General features: G+C 44.8%; 1 protein-coding gene across 2 annotated transcripts; it reads left to right on the top strand.

Annotated features, from left to right (window-relative positions):
- Positions 1–15615: 15615 nt before the first annotated feature.
- LOC148015102 (uncharacterized) lies at positions 15616–20559 on the top strand. 2 transcript variants are annotated; one of them, XM_087665070.1, is made up of 7 exons: positions 15616–15856; positions 16780–17186; positions 17342–17544; positions 19074–19246; positions 19344–19427; positions 19568–19649; positions 19758–20559. In XM_087665070.1, exons 2-7 carry the CDS (start codon positions 16846–16848, stop codon positions 20201–20203), a joined length of 1329 nt encoding a protein of 442 aa, XP_087521196.1. In that variant the 5' UTR covers positions 15616–15856; positions 16780–16845; the 3' UTR covers positions 20204–20559. The 2 variants fall into 2 exon arrangements, with proteins under 2 accessions (XP_087521196.1, XP_087521195.1); XM_087665069.1 differs by having other exon boundaries at positions 15620–15856; positions 17342–17540; positions 19070–19246.
- The last annotated feature ends 3018 nt before the right edge of the window (positions 20560–23577 follow it).

Genomic DNA, 23577 nt, shown 5'->3' with positions numbered 1-23577 from the left:
CATTAAAAAAGCCTATTCCTTCCCCTTCAAGTATTTCCAAGTCAACATTCCCTGTTCTACCAATCATGCGTACTCTGAAAGGCCCTAGCGCCCGAAACTTCATCTTCTGTTTATGTCCTTTTACAGAATATAGTAGAACAAGGTCCCCTTGTTCAAAGTCTCGCTGTTTGACATGCTTGTCAAACCACATCTTTCGTCGAGCCTTCTCACAAATCAGAGAGTGAGTGGCGAGGAGTCAAGTCTCCGTTAGGCGCTCTAGCTCCACTAAGCGATTGGTCCAAGCCTCTCTTCCCTCCCAACGCTCCTGGACTGCTAGTCTTAAGCTAGGGAAGAATTCTAAGGGCAAAATGGCTTCAGTTCCATACGTCAGCCTAAAAGGTGTCTGTCCTACCGCCGTTTTATAAGCTGTGCGATAGGCCCACAAGGTTGCCATTAGCTTGTTGTCCCAGTCACTTCTTGAAGTAGACACGACCTTTGTAAGCACGTTGACTAGGATTTTATTTGTAGATTCGGCTTGGCTGTTAGCCTGAGGGTAATAGGGAGAGGACTTCCGATGCATTATTAGGAAGGTAGAGAGCAGGTGGGCAATCACTTCATTAACGAAGTGCATGCCTTGGTCGCTTACAAGTTCGATTGGACAGCCAAATCGTGAAATGACCTGCTCCCACAAGAACTTTGCAGTGGTCCTAGCATCATTCTTTCTCGTGGCTCATGCCTCTGCCCACTTCATTAGATAGTCGGTTGCCACTATGATGTAGCGAGCTTGGGAATATTGTGCCGCAGGACTGATCGGTCCAATAAAATCGATACCCCATTTTTCAAAGGGTTGTCGGGCTATGACAGGGGTCAACTCCATCTTGTCTTTCCGCACAGACACTTTGGTCCGTTGGCACTCATCGCAATGCTTTATGAATTTAGCTACATCGCGGAAGAGGGTGGGCCACCATAGTTGGGATTGGAGCACCTTTCGAGCTATCATGTCCCCGCTAAAGTGTCCTCCAGCGATTCCACCATGTGCTTCGTTCAGTGCATCGTGCATCTCGTGCTCACATACGCATCTGCGTAATAAACCGTCTTGTCCCAACCTGTAGAGTTGGCCGGCTATCAAATGGTATGGCTGAATTTTCAAGATAAGTCTTTTCAGCCTGGCCTTCTCAATGGGTCGCTCCAGCAGTCCGTTTTCTAGCACTTGCACTATTTCATCGGCCCAATACGGCATCAGATCAGCTTTAAATAATTCTCTCTTGCTAGACAGGTTAAAGAGATGAGCGTCCAGCGAATCGTTAGGTATGCCTTGTCCAGCGGCTTCTCCTATGGGTATACGGGACATGTGGTCAGCCATGTAATGCTGCTTTCCTTTGCGTACAACCACAGAGAAGTCAAACTCCAGTAGAAGAAGTAACCATCTAGCTATGCATCCCGTAGCGCAAGGCTTATTCACAAGATACAGCAAGGCTTGATGGTCAACAAAGAAGACAAAGGGAGTGGCCAACAGGTAATGCCTAAATTTCTTTACCGCAAATACCATGGCCAACCCCTCCCTTTCTGTCATGGAATAGTTCATCTCAGTCTCTGTGAGTTGCCTGCTGGCAAAACTCACCAGGTAATCCAAGTTATGTTCACCAAGTTGGCATAGCACAGCTCCAATAGCGAACTTAGAGGCGTCTATGTGTACATGAAACGTTATGTTCCAGTCTGGGGCTCGTAAGATTGGTGCAGTCGTAAGAGCCTTTTTCAACACCTCATATGTGTGCTGGCATTCCTCCATCCACTCAAACACTATCAATAGCTTGTACAATGGTCTAGCAATTAGTGCGTAATTTAGTACAAAGCATCAATAATATCCAGTGTGTCCTAAGAAGCACTGAACTCCCTTGTAGTTATCGGGTGGCGGTAAGTCAACAATGACTCTGACTTTGGAAAAGTCAGTGACAATGCCGTTCCTTGACACTACGTGCCCTAAGATGCATCCGTGTTTCACCCAGAACTGGCACTTTAAGAGGTTCAACGAGAGGTGGTACAACCTACACCTTTCAAAGACAACTCTCAATTTCTCTAAGTGTTCGGCCCAACTAGAGTGTAAGCATAAGTCGTCTACAAACACTTCCAATTCGCGCCTAAGCATGTCCTTAAAAATAGTGCACATTAGGCGTTAAAAAGTTGCAGGTGCATTCATTAGCCCAAAAGGCATGACAATGTAGGCGAATACACCCCATTCTGTGGCAAAGGCAGTCTTGTGCCTGTCGTCGAGGTGCACTTGCACTTGATTGTAGCCCGAGAAACCATCCAGAAAACTATAGGCTTCTTTTCCTGCTACCCTCTCAAGCATGTGCTCAGTGTAAGGTAAAGGATAGTTATCCCTCTTCATAGCGGCGTTCACTTTCTTGTAGTTCACGCACACAGATTTTTCCATTTTTCTTCATGACAATCACGATAGGTGATACCGAGTCCGTGTGCTCAATCTCATATATGAGTCCTGCCCTCATGAGTTTATCAATCTCCTCTTTTACTGCATGGGCATGTTTGGGATTCATGGGGTAAGGGCTTTGTTTTGTTGGCACTACATCAGGGACCATTCGGATATTATGAGTCATGACCCTAGGGTCGACTCCTTTAAGTTCTCGTCCAATGTCCAGGAAAATATGTCAATGTACTCTTGCAATAGCACAACGAGTTTGGTCTCCTCATCCTCCGTCAAGTCATCTGCAATGAACATCGGTCTTGGCTTTTCACCTTCCCCGGCCAAGTTAACTTCCTTGACTTTGACGGGTCCCTCGATCAGTTCACTAGTTTGGCCTTGTCTCTTCACGCCTAGCAGAATCACCACTCTGTCACCCTTTTTAAATTTTGTAAACCGTTTGGGTAGATCCTGCAGTTTTTTCTGCCTTTCTACTTCTGAGTCCCTTGCTTGCTTCCCGGCCTCCTCTTTTAGCCTCCTGCGCCTCAGGTGGACCGGCAAGTCTCCCTTGGTGCGTTTGACCTTAGAGGGTTGTGGTATCTTGGGATCACTCTTAGTGCTGACTTTCGACTCTGAGTTAAACTCCCATCCCTCACTTGAGGAAGGTGTTTCCCCAGGGGGTCATAGTTCCGTAGGTGCACCCGTCTTGAGCACTGGGATTACCCATGGTTATGCCACTCCGGCTTGCTCGTAATCCACGGCTCCTATGCGTTCTAGCCAGGATCTATCACACTCCATCCACACGACTCCTTTTTCGTTCTGACTGGTCCCTTCTTTCCTAGCCCTTGAGTCTGCCCTGATTTGTTCTATCGCTTTTCCTTCCGTGTCGTACTCTATTGTGTCTATCTCTTCTTCACTCTCTTCTCCCGTAGAGTGACAGTCCTCATACTCCTCATCATCCGAGTCCTGTCCTTCTGACTGCTCATCATCCCCTAAGCTTCCCTCTTCAATCTCCTTGTCATCAGTAACTAAAGCCCAGTTATATAACAAATTCAGGTCGTGGACCTTGGTCCATTTCCATTCTAGCTTAGCTAAAAGATCACGTAGAGGTTTTAAGTTAGCAGCCAAATTGCCGTCCAATTTATTGGTCAGATACTCTACGATTTGCTGAAGCTCTAATTTGTTGTTGGGGATGTGGAATGAGGCTGGCTTGCCCGGGTTGAGTGAGCTCCCTGCCATCATGCAAAGTGGCACAACTGGCTCCTCAGTTGGCATGGTTGCGGTTTTAGCAGCCTGCCAATATGGTTCTTCCTCATCCGAGAATGGTAGGTCAATGGTTGCCAAAACATGCATCCAATCCCTCTCATCCTCAGGGCAAGGAATATATTTAGCGAGCGATCCATAGGGTTTGGTCGTTTGAGTATCACCTTTCAGCATGGCCGAGATGGCTGCTAGATCAATAGGGGTCGTCTTCCAAGTGTCCATCTCTATCCTTACTGCACTAGTTCTGTTCCCTAGGAAAATCAAGCCATTGCCCCAGTCCTCTATGACACGCACATTCCTCATCCAAGGTCGGCCTAATAGTATGTCGTAATCCACTCCCTTCATGACAATGAAGTTTACCGAAAATTGCACACCGGCAATCTTTACTGGCCAATTCTTTAAGACCACGAATGGTCTTACCTTCATTCCATTTGCTAACGTGACGTTAAACCTGGCAGTCTCTACAGGAGGGTTTCCCCATGCTTCTAAGATTGCATGGTTTAGTACGCTAACACCTGCGCCTGTGTCTATAATTCATTTTTGCGTCATATCTCCTAAGGCTAGGACGGGCAAAACTGCATGCATTTCAGTGCTTTCCCAAAAAGCATTGATGTGCAAAGACTTAGGATTTGAGTGTAGAGTTAGACTTGGGATCTGGGTAACTGCATCATGATCTTGCGGATCAGCACCCGCAAGTCCTGTGTGTCCCTCGATCAAGTCTTTTAACTCCTGCCACAAGGAATGATTTTGCCTAAGCAGATCTTCCAAGCTTAGAGTTACTAGAGTAGACAACAAGGTTGTGAGGAAGTTACTAGGCTCTTGTCTTCCTCTGAGGCTAGCAGTTCTAGGCCATGCGTTCTGTCTGCCATGGTAAGTTTCCCCCCGGCCTTGCTGCTGAGTCGCTCCCAGTGGTGCAGGTATGCTCGCAGCCTATGGTTTTGAGGGTGAGACTGGTGTGCTCACACTGGAGAAGTCGTCCATAGGATCTTCCAATATGGGTTCAGCATCCTCCAAGTGCTTTTGGGCGTCCTTGACCCACTCCTTGGCCTTGGCTATAGCCTCGAGTTGCCGTTTGGGGTGGGGATATTCCCCTACCTTGGCACTCCCTAGCTCAGCTGTCTTAGGGGCCGAGGTCTCTGCCTTTGCGTCTGTGACCTTCTTTCCCGTTACTAGCATAGTCGCTTCCTCGGTTTTAAGGGTTATGTTTGCATCGGTTCTCTTTTTCCGTCTCCTCCGGCTTTTATTCCCTATTGAGGTTGCGTCAAGGTTACTTGGCCCTGGCAAGGAGATGCATGCTTGTTTCGTTTGAGCTCGTGTCATAGCATGTAGTGGGATGGGCGTATCCTCACTACCAAAGCTTTCCACTCCAAAGAGCCCCCAAAGGCACCCATGGCATGTTGGCAGAGCTGGTTGATGGCTTCCGCCTAGGACAGTCAAGAAACAGATGTGTGATTCCACACTCTGTGCATCGGAGATCCGCTTTGTCCTTGTTAGCTTGTTCTCGTTCTGGGCAACGTGATGAAATGTGGCCTGGGTGGCCACAAGTCCAGCATGTGACTGGATCCTGGCTGGGCCCTCCAAAGCCTCTGCCTCTTCCTCTTCCTAAAGCCATCACCGGCACTGGCCGATAGTCCATCAGGACTGGGTTGCCCTCCTCGTCATAGGATATGTACCGGTTGACATATGTCTCTTCCTCATTAGGCTCCTCCACAAAGTGAATAGGAGCATCGCTAGATGGGTGGGTTACAAAAGGCCCTGGTGGCCTGGGTATACCAGTTGGGTTCATCTCCAGCCTAGGCACGGCAGGTCTTGAGTCAATCGGTGCTGAAAGAGCTAATTGGGCTCCCCTCCCAAAGAAATTAGGTGGCCTATTACCTAAGTATGGAGGGTTGTACTGCTGCGCGTATGGAAATCTCCTCGACATTCTACAATGCACTGCATCATGCCCGAATCTACCGCAATTTGAGCACGACCGAGATCTAGGATCTTGGCACTCAACTGGGAGGTGATTGCCGCCGTAGTATATACACTATACATGCAACCTCACAGGCTTCCTCACGAGCTATTGCAGTCGTGCAATCTCCATTCTCATTTCTGCCATCCCCTGGTCGTGGTCTACACTCTTTCCCTTATCCTCTACGCTAGTAGTTGCTTTTTCCCCTGAAGTAGTTGATTTCTCAGGGTCCCTCTGGCTTGCACTTTCTCGGTTGGTAGTCCTCATGTTGCATTCCTTGAGTTGATCATCTACATGTATTGCCTTCTCGAAAACTCTGGCTAGCACGTCTCGTTGCAAGGTGGAGTTACTGGCCAAAGCCTTGTAGAGCTACTCACTCCGAATTCTGTTCATGAACACTATAGACACTGCCCTCTCGGTAGGTCGCTCATTGGCAGGGATTCTCTTGTAGAGGCTGCACACCTGAGTGATGTAATCCCTAACGTCCTCCTTCTCCCTTTGACTGATATTCATCAACCTAAAAATGAGGTTATCCGAATACCCCGCCTCCGAAAACCTCTTGATGAAGAGGCCCTTAAGGCGAGCAAAGTTCGTACGTTCTGCGTCATCCAAACTAGAATACCAGGTCCTCCCCTTATCACCTAAGCACAGGCCGAAGGCTTGAGCTCGCTGCGCAGGGTCAGTAAGACCATTTGCCTCACATACTTGCTCGAACTGCTCCATGAAGCTGTACGGGTCACTGCTAGGTTCGTATCTAGCTAGTTGTTTTGCTACTATGGGGATTCTAGCCTGCCCTTTAGCCCTTTGCGTGACTCCAAATCCCAATAGTAGCGCAGTGGCTAGGGCAGTAGCACTCTGTTCAACGGACGTGTTGTCCAAGAGTCGCTTTGCTACCAGTTCGCTCAATGTCATGTCAGCCTATGCTGCCCGTTCCCTCTCCACATTCGGTCCGGATTTGGCCGCTCCGGCTAGGTCTAGCACTCGTCTAGCCTGGTACATATCTATGTCTTGATGCAGCCTTCTAGCCTTTTGCTCATGGTTGTAGGCAATTATGCCTTCCAGTGCTCTCTTGATAGCTCTTCTCTCTTCTTCCAGGTTAGCTACCACTTCCTCTACAGGTCTGCCTTGGATCACAGTCCTGGGGAGTAGATCGTAGTTGTGGACCAGTTCCTGGACCGAGGTTGGAAATTCTCCTAAGTCTAATTGGTCCTCCCCTTGTTCGCCTCTGGATCTCGATATTGTTTCTGCTTCCAGCTCCACGAGGGTGTCAATAAATCCAATCAGCTCCGGCAGCATCCAATCCTCTATCTTGTTGCTTCCCGTGTCTTCGTGTCTTCTCCAGATACTACTAGTAGGGCACTCGGGCACCTATCTACGTCTTGGGGTCTTCTCCTACTAGTGGGTTCCTTAATGTTATTAGATATCCTGGTGTGTTCCTTGTTATTTGAAAGCAGCTGCAATCCTTATTTACACGTTATGCTTAGTGCTTTCGTGGTGCTTGGTGCGAAAACAAGCTTTTCTCTTTTCTTGCAGTGCAGACTTAGTGGAACACAAGAGTGAAGTGCCGATGTAGAAAGCGTTTAATGCGAACACCACCTTGTTTCCCTCCACATTCCCAGCCTAATTTGAGTTCTAAGCTCGGTTCCCGGCTATTCTATGGTCTTTGTGCAGGTCTGTGCTGTGTTTTCTATTCTGCCCTAAGTTTGATTTGTCTCTGAGGTTCTAATGGTCAAACTGGGTCTTGGGAGTGTTCAGGGTTGCGTCCTGGGGGTCAGGTCTGTGGCAGGGTCAACTAAAGATCCTTATCTTTTCCTTCTGGTAGGAAGGTCCGAGGTCCGATTCTGGGAATCGGACAGAGCTGATCCGACTCTAGGAGAGTCGAACGGTCCGATTCTTGCAGTTGGACAGGTCTGGTCCAGACTCTAGTAGTCGGACGAGGTTGGTCCAATTCTAAGACTCGTCTGATCCTGGTGGTCGGATTCTGGGAATCGGACCAGGAGGGTGGTCCTATTTTCAAAGTGGTCTGATTATGGACTGGTCCAAGTCCGACTATAATGGTCCCACTATGATGGTCCAACTCCGATGGTCCGACTCTAGTGGGCAGTCCGAGTGCCACGTGGCACGTCCGATCGGGTTGTCCGATTTTGGGAATCAGACAGGGCTGGTCCAACTCCCCCAGTCGGACGGTCCGATTCTGGGAATCGGACGGTCCGACTCTAGGACTCGGGTGGTCCGATTCTGGGAATCGGACCACTGCGACCTGGTCTGACTACGTCTGCGGCGAGCGCGATTCCGACGCGTTTGGATCCCTCTTGATGTCTGCTGCACACAATCACGATAGACTTTCCAAATCCGATTAGAGCACATTTAAGAAACACTAGACTCACATGGAGTAGCACAAATAGATGGCACCCAGAATCGTGATAGCGCTCCCTCTTCGTGTCAACCAGAAGCTCTCTCTCTCTCTCTCTCTCTCTCTCTCTCTCTCTCTCTCTCTCTCTCTCTCTCTCTCTCTCTCTCTCTCTCTCTCTCTCAAAGCTAATCATTGAAATGAGGTTTGTCCTGGCCTCCCAAGCCTCTTAAGGTCCTTTCCTAGCACTGTAAAACCTTACAGCCAGTTCCCTTTCCCTGTTTCACCCAGAAACTTGAATCTGGTCCCATGTTCCCCTGTTTCCAACAATAGCCAAAACCTCTGTTTTCTCTTTTCTTAACCTAATCTAACCTTAATCTAGTGCAGCCAAAATGCAAAACAGAGATGCAAAATGGTAGTCCTAAACTAATACTTCCAACAAACCCAAATACTTACTTGTTTCACGGATTAAACCCTCCTAAATCTCCTAGCTATCTCGAGCACCGGTTCAGGCTACAAACCCTACTTCTATGCTCGATTTGATGCGCGTGGTGCTCAAGGCTCGATTCCATCTGTCCCGGCAATGGAACCAAAATGGAGGGGAGCTTCGAGCTCTACCCCGAGACCTACGGACCATTTATTGCTCAAGTGTTTCGAACCAAGCGGCTATGGCTACCTCTCACATAGCCGACGCGCAATGCCTACCTTACGGGTGTAGTGAGCTGACCTTGTTGCTCGATCGAGTACCCTCCTCTTTCTTGCACACCAGTAGCTCCACGATCCTTGAGGCAAGCTCAAGCAACCTCAATCCCTGTCCCAAGAGCTTCATCCTCCATAGCCACACGCAAGACAAGAGAAGAGAAGAGAGGAAGGGAAGATGAAGAGAGAAGATGGAGAGCTTCTTCTCCAAGATCCCTCACTCTCACACAATCTCTCCCTCACTCCCTCACACTCTCTCAATCCCTCTCTCAAGCACAAGCAAGGAGGCAAGAAACAAGAGAAGAAGAAGAAGAAGAAGAAGAAGAAGAAGCTTTGGCCACACATAAGAATGAGCTTCTCATTCACTTTTCAACTTTATATACATGCCCTACTTTTCATGGGCGGTCATCTCCTTTTTTACATGGCCGGCCATTAGCCTAGGCCCATTTCTCATTTCCCACCATTCTAGTCTATCCTATTCCCAACTAATGCATACAATTTGGACAGGAGTGAGCCTGGCGCTCTCTTACAAGGATTTGGGAGCGTTTTCACATTTAATGGTGCGCTTTTTACTCTTTTACTCTCCTTGGGCGACTCTAAGACTTCCTGAGGGTCGTGCCCGTGCTTTTAATTTTTTCCAGGGTCTGGTTACCGGTTAAGGCGCCTTTTTCTTCTTTTTGTCCTGCGCCTTTTGCTATTTCCTTTTTTCCATTTCCCGCTCCTCTGTGCTACGGTAAACACCAAATTGTAAAATAGCAATGTAAGGCTCAATACATCAACTACTTAACAGCTAAGTGCCAAAAGACATCAACCAATGCATTCGAGAGCATAAAATCCAATGAGTCTTCAAACCCGTAAAATGACAATCACTAAAGCAACTGAAACAGGTAGCCAGAGCTTTGAGACATCAATTGTAGCTTAAAACCAAGTCCCAAATCATTCCATAATCATATCCAGGTCCAAGGATCAATGCTAACAATCAATACATTTAAGTGGCGTACTCGTAAAGCATGTAGACTTCAAATGCATAAAGCTTATTGTCAATAGCTTGATGCCCATAGTGTATACAACAAAGAACCCTACTTAAAACTAAGCTAAGAATCTCAAACCGATCCAACAAGTACCTTAAGACATGTAGCAAGCATCTAGCATCAATATATAGATGTATGAGCATCAATGGAGCTCAAACAATGAAGAAATTGCTATCCCTCTTTGTATGACAACAAGCTGTCCTAAGTATAATTTCAATGGCTAAGGTATCCACTTGTAAGGAGTGCTCAAATGGGCCCCAAACAATGCTAACGAAGTTGCCAAGCCTTTGCTAAGTGCTAAGGAGCCACAAGGGTTACCAATGACTACTGGAATGTTAAGGAGAGGAGGTTAAGATTTGGCACAAATCACACTTAGCTACATGGAGTGTTTGTTGGTCCTATTACTCACTAATGAGCCGTAAGCAATGATGAACAAGATCCGTTGAACCCATGAAGCAAGCCTCAATAGATGGGAACACGTGGGAAAGAAGCGAGAGCACAATGCATACCTTGGGAAGAAGAGGGTTGAACTGCAATGAAACCTTCAAGAAGCTGAAGCTTTTATCACGAGCTAAAGTGGATGATGAGGAACCTCCTTGAATGTTAGGCTCTAATACCAGTTGAAGGGTGAAGCCTGAATGGAAGCACAAGCAAGTGAAAGCAAGAGAGATGCAAGCTATGGCAAATTGAGCAAGAGAGCAAGAGCTCTAGCAAGGATGGTAAGAGAGCTATCCAGTTCATGACTGTTGTATTAATCATCAGTGGAATAAAGATTCTTTGAGGGATTCCCCTCTTCCACATGAGAAAGCCGAGAGGAAGATCAAGAAGACTGAAAACGCTCCAGCGACAACATGTGTTGAAGATGAAGCCGTGATGAAAGGTGGCACAGTAGAAGGAGAAATGAGACGATGGCAAAAATGAAGGTGAAGCATCAGAAGACGAGGAAGAGACTGCGATGAAGTTGACGATGGAGCTTTGAAGCCGAATCCAAAGACGAGGAGGAACCACATGAAATTGAAGGGCTTTCTTTTGTGACATATAGAGGAGCGACGAAGGGAGGGCAGGAAGCTACGTCTTATGTTTTTTTTTTCTTCCCCCCCTCCCGATCATATTATGACATGCAAGGATATAGGACATCTGTCATTTGTATTTTCAAATCATGGAGTCGCATCCTGAACAAAAGGAGGCTAATTGGAGAATGAAGCCACTAAACCACCAACCTAGACAAATTTAAGGTGCAGCACGAAGCCAAAGCAATCACAGAAGGTGCCAAAACCCCTCCCCCAGATCTACATAAATGACATGCTGATAGACATCACGCCTGAGGGCCATCCTCTCCAAGTTTCCACGCAAAGAATTTGCAGAGATGTGAATGCCAGTGGCTTGGCGCTCGTGTGGGTTGTTCATGCTGAAGCGGCTTGCAGCTCAATTCACACTCCTTCAGTATCTAGACATCTCACAAGTATTAACGAGGTCCTTCTTCCTTGGTGACAGCAATGATGATCTTATTACCATCACCCGAAGCTTCACAAAGTTGGAAAGAATCAACTTGGGACAATGTAAAGGAATCATTGATGTGGGCCTGGCTGCATTAGAAGCTGGCCTTTCCACTTTATAGTGGATAGATGATGGCATATGCGAGGGAGGTGGTCTGATGTTTGTCGCAGAATCTTAACAATCAAGCCTACGTGCAGAAGCTTTACGTTCAAGCCTACGTACAAATTACAAGTTAATATGCATTGAAGATAAGATCAACGCAACACAGGTGACAATCTCCTAGTGGCTATAATATCATATTGCGACTAACTTTGGAAGTCAATTGCACCAATGATACTCTGTGGAGGCCTTGTCGATATCTAAAACGGTTTCAGCAGATGAAAATCCGAAGCTATATGTATGCTAATTGGCCAGCTTAACTTTTGTTTAAGGATGACCAATCCTTCCATATTTGATGAAACCTAAGGATCGATTTTCAAAGTTCGATTCCTTTGCATATCTGGATCTTGTGCTCTCAACCTATGTGGAATAGCATGTGGAAGGCCTGATCTATTCTATGAACATTGTCAAATATACTTCAATTCGCTTCTCTTTTCATGCATATCCTTGACATAATATGCTCTCTTGTGACAAACCTTTGAAGATATCTTGTACTTCTACTAATCTATCCTTTGTGAGCTCAAGAATTCTATGTATGAGAACATGTGTTATGATAAATCCCACTTCTTTTTTATGCCAATATTTGTAATTGATCAAAGAAGAAACCCAAACATTCTTTTTGCTCCATGAATTTATAATAAGTTGAGTGCTCTTTTTCATCCTTTGTTTCCATCTCACAAAGCGTCCCTGTGGCGAGCGACTTCATGAACTCCCGCGCGAATCCTATGCGACACCTAGTGAACCTGAGCGGATGTCGTGACGCTGCATGTCTACCACTGCAAACTTGATGACAAAAATTTCTGCCAAGATTTTAGACTCTTAAGTCAACGTCAGTATAAGTTTATTTTTCGTTATGTGTGTCTTTAGTGTTTGCATGACACACGAGCACCTATAGTTAGGTTAGGCAAAAATTCTTCAATGCATTCATACTTTTTTGAGTGGAGCATCACTCGATTGATTGCATAGCATGGATTCTAATTTGCAAATTGCACGAGTGATTGGGCACGAAGTTCTTTCCCAAAGCATGTTCTCAATAGGGCACAATACATATAAAAATAGCTTCACATGAAGGTTTCTGTTTTGAAGACTCAAGTGGCAGGGTTTTTCCATCGGATTAACATAAACTTGACTGAATTTTTCTCTCTTGTGAGAAAAATCATGGATGAATTCACAATGACCCAAACATTATTGTATCCAAAAGTCACATTTGAAATAGAGATACAAAGCCCTCCTAACTCATATACATATTATAACATTTCTATTGGGCATGGCAAGCCCACTTTTGGGCCTGATACATCATGGTTTGATGTTAAAGTTTTCTACATCACAGCTAGTTCATGCCTTCTGAGTGAAGCTCCAAACTCACTCTTTATTCTTTTCTGAAAGAAGGAGATTAACATTGAATTTGAGGTGAATGGTGGTAGATTCTCTCCTCTTGAGAGAGCTTGTCTTTCCCTTCGCGATCGATTCTGATTCAGCAGAAGTGACATATGTGAATACTAACAATCTAAGGACCACGAGAGATCTTGTAGAGATGAGCTTATACTTCCTTGTGTGCTCTCTCGTATTGATTATGGAAGGACCCATCGCTTGCTGGTCCATGCACACAGCTCGATGGGGACGTCGCCCTTGAGCAATGAAGCAACAAACAATATATTTGTCAGTGCCGAGGAAGAATACAAGGTGCTCTACATTGGACATTATTCCAAAAGAGGAAGCTGCAAATCCTAACAAAGTTGTGGCTGAACAGGCTTCTGAAGATGAATCCGCAACATACTCGTCGATGGGTGACCTGCCATGTAACATCTACTTCTCATATGTGAGATTGGGTGGCAAAAAAGCTTAAAGCTTTTAATAAACGTCCTAGTAGCCCACTTCTTTCTATGAAAACATAATCACTGACGACAATGGGAGAGGTTTTTTTTAAGGCACCGCAAGCAAAGAAAGCAAAATGATATGCTTTTGATTCGAAGCTTTACAAGGAGAAAAACGGTTATGAAAACCACCAGAGATCTGTATGAGAGAGAGAGAGCTGAGAGAAAGATTAAGATGACTAAAAACGTTGCAGCAACAACATGTGTTGAAGATGAAGCTGCGACGAAAGGTGGCACAGTAGAAGGAGAAACGAGACGATGGCAAAAACAAAGGTGAAGCATCAGAAGACAAGGACGAGGTTGCGATGAAGTCGACGATGGAGCTCTAAAGCCGAATCCAAAGACGAGGAGGAATCACAAAAATTTGAAGGGCTTGCTTTTGTGACATATAGAGGAGCGACGAAGGGAGGGCAGGAAGCTACATCTTATGTTTTTTTTTTCTTCCCCCCCCTCCCGATCATGTTATGACGTGCAAGGCTATATGACATCTATCATCTGTATTTTCAAATCATGGAGTCACATCATGAACAGAAGGAGGCTAACTGGAGAAAGAAGGCGCTAAACCACCAACCTAGACGGATTTAAGGTGCAGCACGAAGACAAAGCAATCACAGAAGGTGCCAAAACCCCTCCCCCGGATCTACATAAATGACTTGCTAACAGACGTCAGCCTGAGGGTCATCCTCTCCAAGCATCCACGCAAAGAATTTGTAGAGCTGTGAATGCCAACGGCTTGGCACTCATGCGGGTTGTTCATGCTAAAGCGGCTTGCGGCTCAATTCACACTCCTTCGGCATCTAGACATCTCACAAGTATTGACAAGGTCCTTCTTCCTTGGTGACAGCGATGATGATCTTATTACCATCACCCAGAGCTTCACAAGGCTGGAAAGAATCAACTTGCGGCAATGTAAAGGAATCACTGATGTAGGCATGGCTACATTGGGAGCTGGCCTTTCCACTTTACAGTGGATAGATGATGGCATATGCAAGGGAGGTGGTCTGATGTTTGTCGCAAAAGCTTAACGATCAAGCCTACGTGTAGAAGCTTTACGTTCAAGCCTACGTGCAAATTACAAGTTAATATGCATTGAAGATAATATCAATGCAACAAAGCTGACAATCTCCTAGTGGCTATAATATCATATTGCGACTAACTTTGGAAGTCAATTGCACCAATGATACTCTATGGAGGCCTTGTCGATATCTAAAACAGTTTCAGCAGATGAAAATCCGAAGCTATATGTATGCTAATTGGCCAGCTTAACTTTTGTTTAAGGATGACCAATCCTTCCATATTTGATGAAGCCTAAGGATTGATTTTCAAAGTTCGATTCCTTCGCATATCTGGATCTTGTGCTCTCAACCTGTGGAATAGCATGTGGAAGGCTTGATTTGTTCTATGAACATTGTCAAATATACGTCAATTCGCTTCTCTTTTCATGCATATCCTTGACATAATATGCTCTCTTGTGACAAACTTTTGAGGTTCTCTTGTACTTCTACTAATCTATCCTTTGTGAGCTCAAGAATTCTATGCATGAGAACATGTGTTATGATGTATCCCACTTCTTTTTTTAATGCCAATATTTGTAATCAATCAAAGAAGAACCCCAAACATTCTTTTTGCTCCATGAATTTATCATAAGTTGAGTGCTCTTTTTCATCCTTTGTTTCCATCTCGCAAAGCATCCCTGTAGCGAGCAACTTCACAAACTCCCGTGCAAATCCTGTGCGACAACGTTGCTAACCTACAACATCCTGTACCCTTCCAATGTAGCCAGTCTTCATGCTCCTCTTGCGATGCATGTCACACCATCCTTCATTCTTGCAATGACACCCTCCTCTCTTCTCCAACTTGCCATGGCAGTCATTAGCGATATCTGCACACCAAAGCCCCCTCATTCTTGCAACCATGTATAAATCAAAGCAACTGTAGAGACATATCAAAGGGGTATGCTTTTGACATGCCATGCCCCAAGTGGCTGAGACCTCCCTCCTCTTTCCTCTAGACCCACCCTCTTTCTATCTGACACTTCCTCCCCCCCCGAAGAGCCATGGCACTAAGAAAAAAGCTCTATTATCTTGTTACAACACACTTTGCCTCTAGCTTCACAGATCACACAGAAGAGGCAGAACATTGCCACTCCCTCTATCTGAACCCAGCCTAATTTTCAACCGTTTCCTTTGCGTATCATTACGACAAAGACTTGTTTGTGGTGTATGAAGTATGTAAGGACTCTAGCGTGTAGCATGGCTCTTAAAGAACTGCAGACTGCAGTCCACGTGTGCTAAAAGGATATAAATACCACGGGACTGCGGCGGGAGGCCTTATCCAAAATCCAAAAATTCTGAAACTTTTTAGGTACGACCCAACCCATCGTCTTTCTTCCTCTTCTATTGGCGGGCTTGTGGCTGTGGGTGCTTCTTCGATCGATTGGTTGATTGATTGATTGAGAGAGAGAGAGAGAGAGAGAGAGATTGAAGCAGCTTCCCTCTCTTGTAGCCTCTCTTCTGCTCATGTCTTCCCGTCGAGTGTACGCTATCGTTGCACCTCTCATCTGGGGCGAACATTCTCTTCCGTCCTAATGCTGCACAGGGCTCCTGAAGCACCCGCTGCCATGCCTCTCAGGTTGGTTTCTGAGCACTCTTCAGACACCTACATTTCTTGATTATGCCCCTTGGCACAGATAAGTATGTATCAAAACAGACATGTAAACTCGCAGAAACACATCTATTCATGGCCAAACAACTGAGCTCTCTTGATTCACAATAAGTTTTTGGCATTTCCCCATGTGAGAAAAGGGACTCTTGTCCCTCGGTTTTCCTTGTAGTGTTCAACATCATAAGCTTCTGCGTGAGAGCAAACGCACACCTAGCTAGGTGGTGCTGGGGCCAGCAGTCCCCTGCCCCCAACCGCCACTAGCCAGGTATATAGTCCCTCCCTTGCAGAAGATCACGATGTTGTCATAATTCATAATTGAGAATTATAGTGGTAATTTGTCTAGAATTTCTTGTGAATGCACCAGCTCCAATTCACAACCAGTTTTAGTTTCCTGCCATGAACCATGCCCTCACAGCTGATGCGCCTGCCACCAGGGACAGCCTCCATGACCAGTTTGCAGTCCTTCAATGCGTACCTATTCATATGGCAGCTAATGCAGATCTCTTCAACCCAGCACTCAAAATGCCAATTAACATTGTATAGCAGCCATGAAAGCTCCAAAGATTCTATAAAGAATAAATGCACATCTTATTATGGGAGGTCATTGGCCCACACTGTGTACATATCGGTTCTGGTTATCCAATGCATGGAATTAGAGAGCTTGCTTTGCTATATGGTCGCATCTCCAGCATTCCATCATTATGGTGTATTATAGAAATTAGTCTTAACAGATTCTCATGGCTTCACTTGATGTCTTTTAAGTCTATTTGTGTTTGCTGAGTCATCAAATGTTCAACAGATATTCATGGGTTTACTTGAAGTATTTCAATTCTATTGATGTTTGCTGGGTCCTTCATTACATTTGATCGTATCCTGATTCTATTCGTCAGGAGGACTTGCGAGAAGAACTGATCCTGATACACTCTCCTAGCTCGCCAGAGTGGAGCGACAGCACGATGGAGCTGAATGCCAAAGACCAACCATATTCTTTGCCAACAGATTCATCAATCCTAGAGATCCTATTGGACATATGTGTTAGCTCTGTACCACTGTGGCTTGCTGTTCTAGTTGGTCTCCTGGTTGGTTGGTTTTGGAAACCAAGATGGGTGAGTCTACTGGTTTTGGGCATCAAGAGCAGACCACGCTTGCTCTGGACAAGTCCTCCTGGCTTTGGTGCCAGGCGCATCTGGATGGCTATGACTGCTTACACAGCGTTTCAAGTGCTGCAAGAGTGCTGGGTGAAGTTTAGAGCATGGAGATGGCCCAAGGTCCAAGTTGCTTCTTCAGTGCAGGAAAGGTAGTTTTGTATACCTTGTCAAGATTCTGAGGTATTTACATCAAAATATCCTGAAAGCATAAGGAGCCACCAGCAGTTTCTAAGGTCAAGTGCTAGCTGGATTCTGTGCATGTTGCTGGTAATTTACAAGTTTCAATTAATGTTGCTTGTTTCAGTGTCTCAAGCCCACCACCACAAACAGTTGACTGTGAGAATAAAGTCAATCCTAGTTTGGCTGGTTCTCTTGTTGGGAAGGACGATTTAAGGGATCTCCAGCGCAGATATCATGGAACAGATGATGGACTTCCTTGGAACTTGATGATGGAACGATCTGCTCCAGGGATGACCTATCAAGCATGGCGAAGGGATCCTCAGGCATGTTTTGTCGTTTTTAAATGTTTCCAATTGGGCAAAATCTTTGTATTGACAGCCTTGAACGTTATTATTTACCAGATATTCCTTTATGCAATATGACAACAGTTGGTTTGATGATACGAGTGGTTAAATTTCCTTTGGTCCAAGAATGATTTTCTGTTAGCATATGCCAAAGGCATGTTTCAGTAATGCACAAGTTAAACGGCCTCAGAATTGAAGAAGGAAGATGAGTTCTGCTGTACTTTTTCAATTTGTGACTCCTTACCTTGTGATGGAATCAAACTTTCCAGGAGACCTCATCATAAATTCATACTCCAAAATTCTTAGTCACCCGTATAACTGTCCAATGGCTCAACTCGTATACATCCCCTTGTGCAGGCAGGGCACATGCCTGCACTTAGTGACTGGAAGCCCATTTTCTGCCTAATGATGGTTCTAGGGTATGCCATAAAACTGCCTTGCATAAAAGAATTGCCAGGCACCAGGATATAACTTGTGAAACTAAAAATGGCCGCACTCTTCAAGAAACTGAGGCTCCTGTTGGAAAGCACCTATTTAGGCCCCCTATAGCTACATCAAACGAACATCTGTGAGAATAGCTCTTCCAAACAGCATCGACATGCAGATTAAGTGTATGCATCATTAGCAAAGTTGTTCAATTGGTTCCTCTTACTCAGATATTCTGTTTCTGAGCCATATTTGCATTGGTATTTCTTCATTTCATCCAATACTCGCAATTCTTCCCCTGCACCTTCATTGGAAATGTTGGAAAGTCACTGTCCAGGCAACCTCCCTAAATCATTATGTAGAGACTCAATGATATTTACACCCTGTAGCTAAATGCCTTCTAAAGGAGGGCCTACATTTTTGAACCTTATGGCAGCATAGGATGACTGAAATGTGAATTTCCTGCTCTATTCTGTCAGTGCTCATTCTTGTCATATAGTCCAGGCCAACAAATGACAGAAGGAAAAACTGTGACTGCAGCATTACGTTTAAAATTCCTCACTCCTGCTCATTACTCCAAGCTAAAATGATAGGAGTTTTCCATCTATCTCATGGGAAGTTGACTTTTTTTTGGACTCTTGCAAGATATTAATGCACTTAGCTATTTGGAGGAGGATTTACAGCTGATAATGAATTTTGCTATTCGGAATATTTAAAGCTCCATGCTGGAAGTCAATGGATCAAATCTTTTTTTTAATGGAGATACCTTTAATGTATGTCTGTAATCAAACAATTTAGTGTTCTCATGGACATTCAAGACTATTCTAGACAGTAACGACACAAGGAGTCTATAAAGCAGGAAAACGACTGCTCACTTGTGGCCCTTATGTTCATCATATTTTTTCCCAATAGGTAGATTCATTTCAGGGACGTTATCCTTTTGGGAAACAGATGGACCCCCAAGGATTTTCTTCCTTGAGCATCTTTATCCCCTTCACCCTGTTTCATGTCATCTGATCCTCTTTGATGCTTCAGTATTGAGAGTTTCACTAGGCTGTAAGATGGCAATTGTTTTCCTGCAGGTAGGTCCTACCGAGTACAGAAGCCGTACAGTTTTTGAGGATGCTTCTGCAGAGATGGTTAAAGATTTCTACTGGGACGATGAGTTTCGTCATGTCTGGGATGATATGATCATATTTGCCAAGGCATTAGAAGGGTGTGAAGAAACAGGAGCAGAGATAGCTCACTGGGTGAGAAAGGTTCGTAGTTCTGGTATTTTGCATTAATGGATGAAACGATAGTACTTTTGACGAAAGTATGGAGGAATAATAGCTGACAATGTTGTAATTGCTGCAGTTTCCATTTTTCTGTAGTGACCGGGAGTATTTAATAGGGCGAAGAATCTTCGAATGTGAGGGCACTTTCTTTTGTGTTACAAAGGTTGGTTTGAGAGCTTGCTGTAGCTTCTGCTGTATAGAGAATTAGATGCTCCATTTTATTTAGTTTTGTGTTGTAATAAGAGCTGGTGTCATGAACAGTTTCTACATGTTTGCTATGTTGTTAAGACATTGTCACTGCAGGGTGTACCATATGCTGCAGTTCCTCGTCAGAACAAGCCACGCAGAGTGGACATCTACTACTCAAGTTGGTGTATTAGAGCAGGTAAACTGAGACTGTAACATGTGGTATCAGTGAAGAACAATTGGCTATCTAGGGCTTTTAATGATTGCAAATATGGGTTACTGACCTGTCCATAGTGTCTATACACAGTTGAATCAGCAAAGAAGAATGGTCAAATGACTGCCTGTGAAGTAACCTTTTTCCATTCGGAAGATATGGGTATTCCAAAAGAGATTGCAAAGTTCGGTGTACGACAAGGGATGTGGGGCTGTGTCAGAAAGATGGAACCTGGGCTTCGGAAGTACCAAGCATACCGAGCATCGACCGAGCAATTGTCTCCGAGCGCGCGGATGGCACAGATCATCACCAGAGTACCCTCCACTGTCAGTGAGTCTGAATTAGCCTCTGGTGCAGACACATTTATCGAGCATGTCCCAAGCTTCAAGTCAGGAAATCACCCAAAGCACAATAGCTGGAAATGGCTTGTGGTGGGCGGGGCAGTTGTCCTTGCCTCTGGTCTGGATAGAGGAATACTTGGGAAGGTTTTAGTCATTGGGGTGGCCAGACAGGTCTCCAAGCTCGGTCGAAGAATTTGATTCTGCTTTTTGGCCCTTTCTTTGAGCAGATTTTTTTTGACAACACAGAATCAGAGACCCTGGAAGAGTTGGTCTCTTGTCACTTGGAAATGGGAATTCTCTGCTTTCTGCCTCCTTGCAACTGATTCTTGACCACCAAAGGGTTTGAGTTCTAAGATGAATTCTTCACAAATGCCAAACAAACCATGCAATTATGTAATAGTAAGTCAAGTAAACAAGGGTGCACAGAGTGAACATGAACATTGCCCTACAGCAGCCTGTTGGAGAAACACACCAGCGCATTTGAACTCTCACATGTGATGCACGCACACACACGAATGTCCTAGCTAAGAGAAGAAAGAAAGTCATTTCAACTACTACTGAGCCAAAACGACCTATGAGACCAAAATTGTGAGTATAGTTAATCCATGATATGTTTTTGGTCATGGATTAAGCATTTAAACAACAAAAAGGTAGTTTCGTATACGTCTACAAGAGCTTGGTCCTCCGATTATCTGAAGTATATATGGCACATGGATTCTATCAAGGAATCTCAGTGCATCTATGATGGCATCCCGGTCTCGAAGAATGTCTAATGGTGTTGGGATACGATGGCCCAGATCCTTGACGAGCACCAAGGAGGTGGGGCCTCCGAGTTCTACACAGCCTTGTGGCTTTATCAATGGTCTCCTCGGATGGTTCTCTACCCGGTGGGGCAAGTGCTGAAGTGTCTGTAGTGAGGTTGGGGCCCCGAAGAAAGTCCGAGTGTGTCTGTTGTATGTTGCCATGTGTATTTGTTGCTAAAGCTTGAGGTCGGGACAGTGAAACCGTGTCCCTGCAGAATTTTTGAAGGTAGAGGTAGAGATCTCTGATCAGGAAGACCGTGATGCGGCATAGGGGTCAAATATGTCTTGGGAAGGCAACAACTTATAGCGCCTTCTTATCTCCTAGTAGGCTGCGCACCTGCATATGTACTGCTCCTCTGTCTCGACCTCCAATCGGTACCTCTTACATCCTGTCCTCCCGAGCCGGTTTGGAGTGTGTATTCGTCTCAACTTGAAGTTGGTGTAAGGAAGTCCATAGCCCAAATAACATGTGCACATCCATGTATATGGGCTTGATAATTATGTCATCCTCAAAAGACTGGAGAAGACGGTCCTTGCAGAAGGTCATTTTTGTTCGAAGTGGTGGATCAGAGAAATCCATGTCCTCTCATCGTCTATTCGCTAGATGACTTTCTCGATGGCATCATTCATCTCAATGCAGCTGACCCACATGGTGGGTGCATCTCTATTGTACTACAGTCGCGGTAGGGCATCCAGCTAGAGGCCAATGTCCCTCAGCCATTTGGTAGTCTATGCGTACCAAAATCATGTGTCTCGTTACAAGCTAGAGTTTGTCTGTGAATGTGTGACTGCATGGGACATGCTGTTGTGTTCAAGTTAACAATAATTAGTAGGAGAGAAAGGGAAAAGATAGGATTGGAAGTAAAATATCCTTCTAACATGGAAGGTGACATAAGGTAAAGAGATCTGCAAATGATACCTTCATGGAGTTGGATTCATAAGCAGATCAAGTCGAGAATGGATAATTTAATTCGCAGGCTGTCCTTCAAGCTCTGTTTGCAAACGCGCTAAAGCTCAATCATGCAAACATGCCGAAGCTCTGGTTGCAAACATACTAAAGCTCATTCATGCAAAAAGTGACACCTTCCTTGTAGAGGTTAGAAAGGCCACAGCCACGAAGCCTCCATCAACCTCTCTATGGAGAACTTGCTTGCGATTTCACACACACACACAAATTCATATGTATGTGTACTTTCACTAATGCCAACATGAATAGAAAATGCAAACCCTAAGGTTTATAACTTCTCCTATGCCGCAAGAAAGGTGACAAGTGATAGTTTACTTTCACTAGAATGAGTCTAAGCGATACAATGTATTTGACAAACCCTCTTAGAATGAATGACGTGAGCTTGAACAATGATGTAGCATATCAATGCCTAGCCACCTACTATTGGAGGGCCATTTGCATAGTGTTCAATGGTGGTCCAAACAACACAATGCAAGGAAGGGAGAGATCTTGTTTATTTCACTGGGAACAAAGTCTCCAAATATACACATCACAATATGTACACGAGTTTCCAAGACAAGCACAAGCATTTGCACCACATGTGGAGGTGTGCATCCACAGAAGATGATGCAGCGATGCAATATTGATTCATTCGAGCTTAATGGGCCTTAGGGAAAGTTATGGATTGCGATATTCCAACAATGATTGTTGGCTTTGTTGATTGCATATCAAATATCCACATTGGAAGCGACACTTTGTTGAGTTAAGACTCATCCATAAGAGTAGGATGTGATGTGCGGTGCAATTGTTTTCTCACGCACCATTACCTCTTGTGCTAGTATTTTTCTAGGTGGTAGAAAACATTTCTCATATGCCAACCACAAACCTAGCAAAGTCAATTCATGCAAGTTGATTGGCAGAGAAGGGATTCAAAGGACATATCAGCTGGTATGATGCATGTGTCAATGATTTGACCAATGCCCTACTACAAAGCACAAAATGGCATGCATTCATTTACAAAAAGCTCCATGGCGTAGGACCCAATGTAACAAAGAAGCTTTTGAGTGGATTACAACAAGGAAGTAGCCACACACCTCAAGTAGCAGCAATGATGGTTGAGGAGGTGGCAACAAGAACTAAAATACATCAACATCCTGATGTTAGAGGCCCGACAATGTGACTGTAGAGGAAGCACATGCCTCTCACAGGCTTGAGCATGTGACAGAAAATACACCTAGAAGAAAGGGCACAAGAAAACTAAATTTTGAGGACCCTTTTTCTTCCAACCAATCAAGGGCAATATCGCAAAATTATTCGAAGAAAATAGTGGTGGAGATAGCCCTTCACAACATTGTGTTGCTTATAAGAAGGATTCCAACTTGCAATCATGTGCATTGTCAAGGATGGTTGAGAGCTAGACAAGGAAAATGCAAAAAAACAATCAAAAACATGACACATGGGGCGCTTGCACCTTCATTTTGGGGCATCATGGAGTGGTCCAACTCAAGAGGAGAAGCTAGCAATCAACATGGAATGTGGCGCTAGTTCATGTGGTTCTATAATGATAGTGTGGACCATACATAGAACATTTGTTCTTCCATTCATCACACACCACCACCCGGAGTTCCACAAGTATGGCCAGTGGCACGAGGCACAAATTTGACAGCAAATGTGTCTCCATAAATGTTTGCTCCAAAAATACCTCAAAATGCTTTATTTCAAAAAACATAAAATGTAAGATAAAAGGCTTTAAAATTCGAAAACCCCTATTTTACCATAGTGGTAGCTTTCACTTATTGGTTGAGAGGCTTTCTCTCTCTAAA

This window comes from Lygodium microphyllum, chromosome 24 (genome assembly GCF_053477565.2).
Source record: "Lygodium microphyllum isolate KBCC chromosome 24, Lygodium_microphyllum_v1.1.10, whole genome shotgun sequence".
Lineage (NCBI taxonomy): Eukaryota > Viridiplantae > Streptophyta > Polypodiopsida > Schizaeales > Lygodiaceae > Lygodium > Lygodium microphyllum.
The sequence above is the reverse complement of the archived record's forward strand: the minus strand, read 5'-3'. Positions and strand labels throughout refer to the sequence as shown.

Bases quoted from the DNA above. Each gene is read 5' to 3' on its own strand.
- LOC148015102 (XM_087665070.1), top strand. From the start codon at position 16,846: ATGGAGCTGAATGCCAAAGACCAACCATATTCTTTGCCAACAGATTCA. The intron at 17,187-17,341 runs GTAGTTTTGTAT...TGCTTGTTTCAG, and splicing joins GCTTCTTCAGTGCAGGAAAG to TGTCTCAAGCCCACCACCAC. The intron at 19,428-19,567 runs GTTGGTTTGAGA...TTGTCACTGCAG, and splicing joins CTTTCTTTTGTGTTACAAAG to GGTGTACCATATGCTGCAGT.